The 9954-nt window shown below is 39.1% G+C and overlaps 1 protein-coding gene across 2 annotated transcripts in view; it reads right to left on the reverse strand.

The window, feature by feature from the left end:
• The window catches only part of Lrif1 (ligand dependent nuclear receptor interacting factor 1), a 68906-nt gene extending 62157 nt beyond the window's left edge, over positions 1-6749 (reverse strand). Inside the window, exon 1 of one of the 2 annotated variants that reach the window (XM_013118068.3) lies at positions 6581-6749. In XM_013118068.3, coding sequence (XP_012973522.1) covers positions 6581-6628 — 48 coding nt within the window. In that variant the 5' untranslated portion in view covers positions 6629-6749. The remainder of the gene's footprint in view (positions 1-6580) is intronic. The other variant, XM_013118065.3, reaches the window with a different exon arrangement.
• Between the last annotated feature and the right edge of the window lie 3205 nt (positions 6750-9954).

The following is a 9954-nucleotide window of genomic DNA, read 5'->3' on the forward strand; positions in this document are numbered from 1 at the left end:
AGTAGACTATATATAGTAGAGCTACTGATTTTTTTAGTTAATCTTTTATCCTGCCCCTTTCCTTAAGGTGTTTTTTAGCTGTACAAGTTCCCTGGTAGAATTCTTCTGGTCACTTACTTAGATGATCACATCATCTGCAAATAGTGAAAGTTTGACTTCTTCCTTTCCAATTTGTATCCCTTTGATCTCCTTTTGTTTTCTTCTTGCTCGAGCAATAACTTCAAGTACAACATAGAGCAGATATGGAGAGAGTGGTCAACCTTGTCTTCTTCCTGATTTTAGAGGAATCGTCTTGAGTTTCTCTCCATTTAGTTTAAAGTTGGCTGTCAGTTTGCTGTATATTGCCTTTATTATGGTTAGGTATATTCCTGTTATCCCTGATCTCTCCAAGACCTTTATCATGAAGGGGTTTTGGATTTTTGTCAAAGGCTTTTTCAGCATCTAAGGAGATGACCGTGTGGCGTTTCTTTTTCAGATTGTTTATATGGTGGATTACATTGATGGATTTTCATATGTTGAACCATCCCTGCATCCCTGGGATGAAGCCTACTTGATCATGGTGGATGACTTTTCTGCTGTGTTCTTGGATCTGATATACCAGTATTTTATTGAGTATTTTTGCATCAATGTTTATGAGGGAGATTGGTCTGTAGTTCCCTATCTTACTTGTATCTTGGTGTGGTTTGGATACTAAGGTAATTGTAGCCCATAAAAAGAGTTTGACAGTGATATTTCTGCTTCTATTGTGTGGAACAATTTGAAAAGTATTGGTATTAGCTCTTCTTTGAATTTCTGGTAGAGTTCGGCACTGAAACCATCTGGCCTTTAACTTTTTTTGGTTGACAGACTTTTTATGGCTGCTTCTATTTCTTTAGGGGTTATGGGTCTATTTAAATTGTTTATCTGTTCTTGATTTAATTCTGGAAAGTGATATCTATCCAGAAAATCATCCATTTCCTTTACATTTTCTAATTTTATGGAGTACAGGTTTTTAAAGTATGACCTGATGATTTTCTGTATTTCCACAGTGTCTGTTGTTATGCCCCCCTTTTCATTTCTGATATTGTTAATTAGCATGTTCTCTCTCTGCCTTTTGGTTAAGATGGATAAAGGTCAAATTAAAGAAGATACCTGAAAGTGGAAAGATCTCCCATGCTGGTGTATCGGTAGGATCAACATAGTAAAAATGGCAATCTTACCAAAAGCAATCTACAGATTCAATGCAATCCCTATCAAAATACTAGCACAATTCTTCACAGACTTCGAGAGGGCAATTTTCAACATTGCATGGAAAAACAAAAGACCCAGGATAGCCAAAACTACCTTGTACAATAAAGGAACCTCAAGAGGCAACACCATCCCTGACTTCAAGTTCTATTATAAAGCTGTAGTCCTGAAAACAGCTTGGTAGTGGCACAAAAAGGGACAGGTAACCCAATGCGATAGACTTGAAGACCCTGATATCAATGCAGAAACCTATGAACACCTGATCTTTGACAAACAAGCTAAAACAATGGAAAAAAGAAAGCATCTTCAATAAATGGTGCTGGCATAACTGGATATTGGCATGTAGAAGATTGCAGATAGATCCATTTCTATCACCATGCATAGAACTTATGTCCAAATGGATACAAGATCTCAACATCAATCCATCCACACTGAAACTCTTAGAAGAGAAAGTGGGAAGTACTGTTGAATAAATTGGTACAGGAGACTTCTTCCTGAACATAACACCAGTAGCACAGACATTGGGATCGACAATTAATAAAAGGGACCTCCTGAAATTGAGAAGATTCTGTAAGGCAAAGGACACAGTCAGCAAGACAAAACGGCATCCCTCAGAATGGGAAAAGACATTCACTAATACTTCATTTGATCTCCAAAATTTACAAAGAGCTCAAGAAGCTAGTCTCCAAAACACCAAAGGATCCAATTAAAAAGTGGGGTACAAAAAACTAAATAGAGAATTCTCAATAGAGGAGTCTAAAATGGCTAAGAGACACTTAAGAAAGTGCCCAACATCCTTACCTGTCAGGGAAATGCAAATCAAAACAACTCTGAGATACCATCTCACTCCTATCAGAATGGCTAAATCAAAAACACTAATGACACTTTATGCTGGAGAAGATGTGGAGAAAGGGGAACACTACTCCACTGTTGGTGACAACTTGTATAGCCACTTTGGAAATCAATATGGAGATTCCTCAGGAAAACAGAAATCAGTCTACCACAAAATCCAGCAATTCCTCTCTTAGGCATATGCTCGAAAATACACATTCATACAATAAGGACATCTGTTCAACTATGTTCATGGCAGCATTATTTGTAATAGCCAGAACCTGGAAGCAACTTAGATGCCCCTCAACTGAAGAGCAGATAGAGAAAATGAGGTACATCTACACAATGGAGTAGTATTCAGTGGAAACAAATACAATGGAATCTTGAAATTCACAGGCAAATTCATGTCACTAGAAGAAACCATCCTGAGTGAAATAACCCAGCCACAAAAAGACAAACATGGTATGTATTCACTCATATATGAATTTTGGACATGGAGCAGTGGATTGCCAGCCTAAAATCCCACCACCAGTGAGTCTGGGAAACAGTGAGGACCCTAAGAGAGATATGCATGATACTCCGGAGAAGGGGAATGGGACCGGATCTCCTGAGGGGATTGGGAGCATGGGACAGGGGAGGGGAGGTGAGGGGGAGAGGGAGCTGGGAGAAAGAGAGGGGAAGAAGAAGGGGGAGAAGAAGGGGGAGAGAAGAACATGGGGGAGCAGGAAGGTTGAGTCAGGATAGAGGAGAGCAGGATGAGAAATACCATAATAGAGGGAGCCATTATAGGTTTCAGGAGAGATCTGGCACTAGTGAGATTCTCGGAGATCTACAAGATGACACAACTACCATGGAGGTTACCTTAAGTACCCGCCCCTGATAATGAGATTGATAGCTACCTTATATGCTATCCAGTGGATGATGGAAGCATAGACAGACACCCATGAATAAACACTGAACTGAACTCCTGGAACCCAGTTGCAGAGAGGGAGGAGTGATGAGCAAAGGAGTCAAGATCCATCTGGTGAAGCTACAGAGGAAGCTGACTTGAACAAGGGGGAACTCATGGACCCCAGACTGGTGACTGAGAGGCCAGCATGGGCCGGATCCAGACCCTCTGAATGTGGGTGTCAGTGAGGCCTTGGCAATCTATGGGGCCTGGGATAGTAGATCAGTATTTACCCCTGGCACACAAATGGACTTTTGGAGCCCATTCCATATGGAGGGTTGCTCTCTCAGACTGGACACATGGAGGATGGCCTAAGCCCTGCTTGGGATATTACAGAGTTTGAAAATTCTCCATGGAGGGCTTTACCTTTCCTGGGGAGTGGAGCAAGAATTGGGTGAGGGATTGGGGGGTTGGTGGAGAACTGGGGAGGAAGGGAAGGAGAGGGAGCTGAGATTGACATGTGAAACCAGCTTGTTTCTAATTTAAATAAAAAGGAAAAAGCCCCCACTTCTTAATAGTATCACATTGGGTCTTCGTTTTCCAGATATGAATTGTGAGGCAACATAAACATTTAAAACATTGCAGCTGGATAATAAGCAGAAAAGATTCTTATCACCAGGGGATTAATAAATTGAAACAAAAATTATATGCTACTTCCCACCTATTACAATGTCCCAGAATCAAATGGTTAACACAAGTGATACTGAAAAATATGGAGAAATACTAATAGCAAGCATAGAAATTCACAGTCACTGCGGAATAAAGTTTGACATGGATTCATTTTTTTTTGCCAACCTAAACATACCAACCCCTACGAAAATATTCTTCTGGGCAGTTACATAAACAGATTGAAAACTTGCATCTACCTGCCTCTAATGTGGAGTGAAATCCCTTAAGGCATAGGCTGTGGAAAGGAAGGTTAAATAAGAGGATACATATTTTAAGACAGGATGTTTATAAGGTTAAGCAACAGGGTATTCTAAGTGGAATTGAAGCATTTTCTCCTTCAGAGAAGCTCCTAAACTCAGAAAGAAAACAACTTAAAAGAGTTCCAGGAAGACCATGAAGCTGATCAGATTCACCAGGCACTTCCTTCCCTAAACATATACAAGCAGTAAAGACTCCTGAAAGTCACTTTTATACAAATGGAGCTGCCTAGAAAAGGTTCAGATGGGCAAAGCTTCCTGGAAGTATCAGAGACCAGCCTAGCTTCCCAGAGGTAGCAGAGAGCAGCCCAGATGCCTAGAACCGTTCAGACAGACTGAACTAGCTGGAACCTGTTGTGCTGCCTGTAGGCTCTGCAGTGTGCTCCAGCTTTTCATCTTTTATAAGCTAGCCTCATGTTGAGGCAGGCTTTTGGTGCTCCCTCTGTCCTTGGCTCATTTTCCTCTTGTAAGCAACCCCTCGCACATACTCCTCTAAGTAACCCTAACAAAATTCACTGCGTCACCAAATTGGACTTTTGTTCTTCGATCTGTTATCAGGTTTCTATCTGGGGAGAGCAGGCATTTGTCCATGCCTTCCCAGGAATAATGTCACACAATAAAGCACAAAAGCCTGAATACAAACATTTATAGTAACTTTACTTGTAACGGACAAAACTCAGAATCAACCAGGGTGTTTTCCAACAGGCAAATGTCTAAAAGCTTATGATAGAGTCATATGATGGAATTTTAAAAATTAAGACATTCGGTTATAAAGAGGCATTAAATAGCTATTGTTAGCTTAAAACATGTGTACTGCATAATTCCAACTATAAGACATGCTGATAATGACAAAATTACAAATGCCTTAAAACAACTGTGGTTGCCATGCTCAATGGAAAGAGGAAAATGAGTAAGTAGGGCATAGAAGATTTTTAGGTCAATGAAACAATTATTCTGTATTATTTTGCAAACAGTGAACATGCATGTCACTTACACTTTTAAATGTAAATATATGCATAGATTGGTCAAAAACCCATAGCAATATAACACCAAGAGTAAACTTTTTTAATACATCATCATTGGCTTATCAAATGTAACAAGCAGACAACACTTTCCTGTGTCTCCAAATCTATTTAAAAATAAACTATTCATTTTAAATTGATAGAGCACCTCTCTAGAAGTACATTAAATAGAATGTACAACAGCAGATACCCATGTTGAAAGAAAGAGGTTTCAATCAATGACCTTGGTTTGCACAGGTTAATGGGAGTTCTCCAGATCAACCAAATCAATGAAAGATTGTTATTGACTATACATTTTTTATTTATCCACAATGCTGTGAAACAATGCTTTCTATCTAATTCCAAAATATTTTCACCAATGGGCAACCTTTTACCCTTCTTTCAAGCTTTTAGCAATCACTGGTCTCCATTCTACTTTAGTGGAATAAGCTACACTAGACAGTGCATATACACTGAAATTGATGTACATTTTTTTTGCCTGCCTAATCTTCTTAGCATGGTGCTTCTGAATTCAGGTAGTTGTAGCATGTACCAATACAACATTCTTCTTATATATTACACCTGTTGATAGACATTTGGGTTGTTTCACTTTGGAAATGCTGCTGCTATGAACAGATTTGGGAAATTTTGGGAACCTGTTTTCAAGCAGACATGGTGGTGTATGTCTGAAACCTCAGCACCAGGACTTGGAGGCAGGAAGATCAGAAGTTTAAGGTCATGTTTGGGTACACAGAAAGTTCAAGACCAGTCAGGGCTACACAAAATCTTGTCTAAAAAATAAAACATACAAAGAAGTAATGGTATATGGACTGAAAAGGTTGTATTTGTGATATATACGAGGAGGTAATGAATTTGAAGGAGAGGAGGAAGGGGCATACGGGGGGAGGCTTGGAGGGAAGAGAAGGGAAATAATTATATTACTGTCTCAAAAATAAAAATAGCAGCAAGCAAGCAAGAACTGTCTTCATGTCTCTGGAATTGCTGGGTCATATGGTAAATTTGTCATTTATTTTTTTGTGAAACTGCTAACCTGTTTCCAAAATTAGATGTGCCATTTATGATCTCTCAAAATATTTAATTGTTCAAATTCTTTCCCATGCTTGCCAATAGTTGCTGTTATGCAACATTTTAAAATTGTAGTCATCCCAGAGAGTAAACTGCTCTCCATGTGTGGTATTTATTGCTTTTTTTCTATGACTGAGGATAAGTGTTTTTTGTTTTTATCTGCTTTTTATGTAATTTCTGAGGAGAAATGTCCGTTAACATTCTTTGTTCACTTATGAATTGGCATTTAAATTTTATGTAGTTATTCCTATTCCATTTGATTGTAAATATATTTCCACTGACATAGTAATTGTATGTGTATGGGGCACAGTGTGGTATTTCAATACATTATGCAATGATCAGAGCAACTGACATATCTTCACTTCAGACATTTATTGTTTCTTTATAGCAGGACATTCCAAATCCTTTCTGTTAACTAATTATCATTTATTTTGCCTTGGCAATAGATTAGGATACACGCTTTTCCGCAGGAGGTTCTCTTGACCAATCAAGATCTGAGAGCCTCAGATTCTCACTCTAGCTGCACGGACATCTGGTCCTTCAGTGCAAGCAGTACTCACCGGCCTCGCCTTGTCTGCCCTGCTTCTTGCGCGGGTCCCGCCAGCCATGACAGTCAAGCAATACAAAGTGCTCTGGGGCCTGAGTTCCAAATCTAAAGATCTAGAACCGCTGGAGTCCCGAGTTCCCAGGGGGCAGTCCTCTAGCTAGCACCTATGCCTGCTACTGAAGCCTCGGCTGTGACGTCATGGCCGGAAACTGTGGTTCCCGCGAGACAGCCGCTGAAGTCGGTTGCCCGGGAAACACGCATAAGTAGATGACTGGTTCGGGGATGGAGGCGGAGTTTCTGCTGCTAAACCTTTCAGCCCCAGCTGAAGCAGAATCTGAGCGTATACAGGCTCTAAATCAGCCAGGTGGGGGCAGTTTTGAGACGTGATCATAGAACAATCATTTAACTTAGTAAAACAGGGTTTTTTGTTTGTTTGTTTTTAATCACTTAGTAACTTGGAAAAGATGAGCAAATACAAAGCAGTTTTCTTTTAAGACTTATCTACTACTTATATTTTGTATCTAAATTACTAACAATTTATCTACATAAACACGTACCTTAAAAACTTTCAAAAAGAAAGAGAGAAAGAAAGAGAGAAGAAAGAATGAAAGAAAGAGAGAAGGGAAGAAAGAAAGAAAGAAAGAAAGAAAGAAAGAAAGAAAGAAAGAAAGAAAGAAAGAAAGAAAAGAAAGAAGCCATGATTGAAGTTCTAAATTTTGTTTTGAGACAGGGTCTCATGTAGCTCGGACTGGCCAGGAACTGGCTGGGATTAAGTGTGACCCTGAACTCCTGATTCTCCTGCTTCCACTTCTAGAATGCTGGCTTTAAAGGCTGGTGTGCCACCATTCTGGTTTTGTCACTGCTGGAACCCAGTTCTGATCCTGCATCTGGACAGCATAATACCAACTGAAGAACTTTGATAACATGTGCAATTTCTTTAAATATGAAGAATGCTTCCTATTATGTACTTGATCTGAAACAATGTATTTAACTCACAGGCATTGTTTAAATCACTTCCATACTATTGACTTTATTCTTTTCAAATTGTGTAGCAGCTTTTAAGCAATCTGACATTTGGATGTACATTTGGAACTTTTTTCACATTTGGTCTTTTATTGTTTCTTTTTTATTATAGTTATTGTGGTGGGTTCTATGCTGTATCCTACTTATGGAATACAAACTTTTAAGTGGTTTTTTATCATTCAAAGTGTCAGGTTTCATTACAGATTGTCACACCTAATTAAGTTTGGTGTCTTAGTCACTGTTTTGTTACCATGAAGAGACACAATGATCGAAGCGACTTTTGTTCTAGTGCCATCCAACTGCCGGCAAATCTCAAGATTCCATTGTTTTTTTGTTTTTTGTTTTCTTTGTTTTTTCCACTGAGTAGGGCTCCATTGTGTAAATGTACCACATTCTCTCTATCCACTCTTCAGTTGATGGGCATCTAGGTTGCTTCCAGATTCTGGCTATTAAAAGTAATGCTGCTATGAACATAGTGGAACAGATGCCCTTGTTGTATGAATGTGCATCTTTTGGATATATGCCTAAGAGTGGAATTGCTGGGTCTTGTGGTAGGCTGATTTCTATTTTCCTGAGGAATCTCCATATTGATTTCCAAAGTGGCTGTATGAGTTGGCACTCCCACCAGCAGTGGAGGAGTGTTGCCCTCTCTCTACATCGTCTCCAGCATAAAGTATCATTTGTGTTTTTGATTTTAGCCATTCTCACAGGAGTGAGATGGTATCTCAGAGTTGTTTTGATTTGCATTTCCCGGATGGCTAAGGATGTTGAGCACTTTCTCAAGTGTCTCTCAGCCATTTTAGACTCCTCTATTGAGAATTCTCTATTTAGTTATGTATCCCACTTTTTAATTGGATCCTTTGGTGTTTTGGAGACTAGCTTCTTGGGTTCTTTGCAAATTTTGGAAATCAGCCCTTTGCCAGATGTGGGGTTAATGATGGATTTTTTCCTCCAGCATAAATTGTCTTCAGTGTTTTTGATTTTAGCGATTCTGACAGGAGTAAGACAGTATCTGAAAGTTGTTTTGATTTGCATTTCCCTGATGGCTAAAGATGTTGAGCACTTTCTTAAGTGTCTGTTGGCCATTTTAGCCTCCTCTACTGAGAATTCTCTATTTAGTTCTGTACCCCACCTTTTAATTGGATCCTTTGGTGTTTTGGAGACTTGCTTCTTGAGTTATTTGTAAATTTTGGAGATTAACCCTCTCTCAGATGCGGGGTTAGTGAATATCTTTTCCCATTCTGTGGGATGCCTTTTTGTCTTGCTGACTGTGTCCTTTGCCTTACAGAAGCTTTTCAGTTTCAGGAGGTCCCATTTATTAATTGTCGATCTCAGTGTCTGTGCTACTGGTGTTATGTTCAGGAAGTGGTCTTCTGTACCAACTCGTTGAAGAGTATCTCCCACTTTCTCTTCTAAGAGGTTCAGTGTGGATGGATTTATGTTGAGATCTTTTATCCATTTGGACTGAAGGTTTGTGCAAGGTGATAGGAATGTATCTATCTACAGTCTTCTACATGCCAATATCAAGTTATGCCAGCACCATTTGTTGAAGATGCTTTGTTTTTTTTTTCAACTGAATACTTTGATCTTCTTTGTAAAAAATCATACGTGTGTGGGTTAGTATCAGAGTTTTCAATTGGATTCCATTGGTCTACTTGTCTATTTTTATTCTAATACCAAGATGTTTTCAGGACTATAGCTCTATAAATAATAGAGCTTGAAGTCAGAGATAGTGATGCCTCCTGCAGTTTATTGTACAGGGTTGTTTTGGCTATCCTGGGTCTTTTGTTTTTCCATATAAAGTTGAGTATTGTTCTCTTAAGGTCTGTGAAGAATTGTGCCTGTATTTTGATGGGGATTGCATTGAATCTGTAGATTGCTTTTGGGAAGATTGCCATTTTTACTATGTTAATCTTACCAATCCGTTTTCTGGTATCTTCTTTAATTTCTTTCTTTAAAGGCTCACAGTTCGTTCTGTACAGGTGTTTCTCTTATTTGCTTAGTGTTATTCCCAAATATTTTATTTGTTTGGGGCTATTGTAAAGGGTGATGTTTCTCTGATTTCTTTCTCAGCCCATTTATAATCTGTACATAATAGGGCTACTGATTTTTTTGAGTTAACCTTGTATCCTGCCACTTTGCTGAAGGTGTTTATCATCTGTACGAGTTCCCTTGTGGAGTTTTTCCAGTCACTTATGTGAACTATCATATCATCTGCAAATAGTGAATGTTTGCGAAGCAACTTTTATAACAGGAAACATTTAATTGGGGCTTGCTGACAGTTTCACAGGTTTAGTTCATTATTGTCATGGGGGAAGAGCAGGGAGCATGAAGCAAGGCTCTGGAGCAGTAGCTGAGAGCTAC

The sequence above is a fragment of the Mesocricetus auratus genome, unplaced genomic scaffold, assembly GCF_017639785.1.
Source record: "Mesocricetus auratus isolate SY011 unplaced genomic scaffold, BCM_Maur_2.0 Super-Scaffold_100009, whole genome shotgun sequence".
In the NCBI taxonomy this organism is placed as follows: Eukaryota; Metazoa; Chordata; class Mammalia; order Rodentia; family Cricetidae; genus Mesocricetus; species Mesocricetus auratus.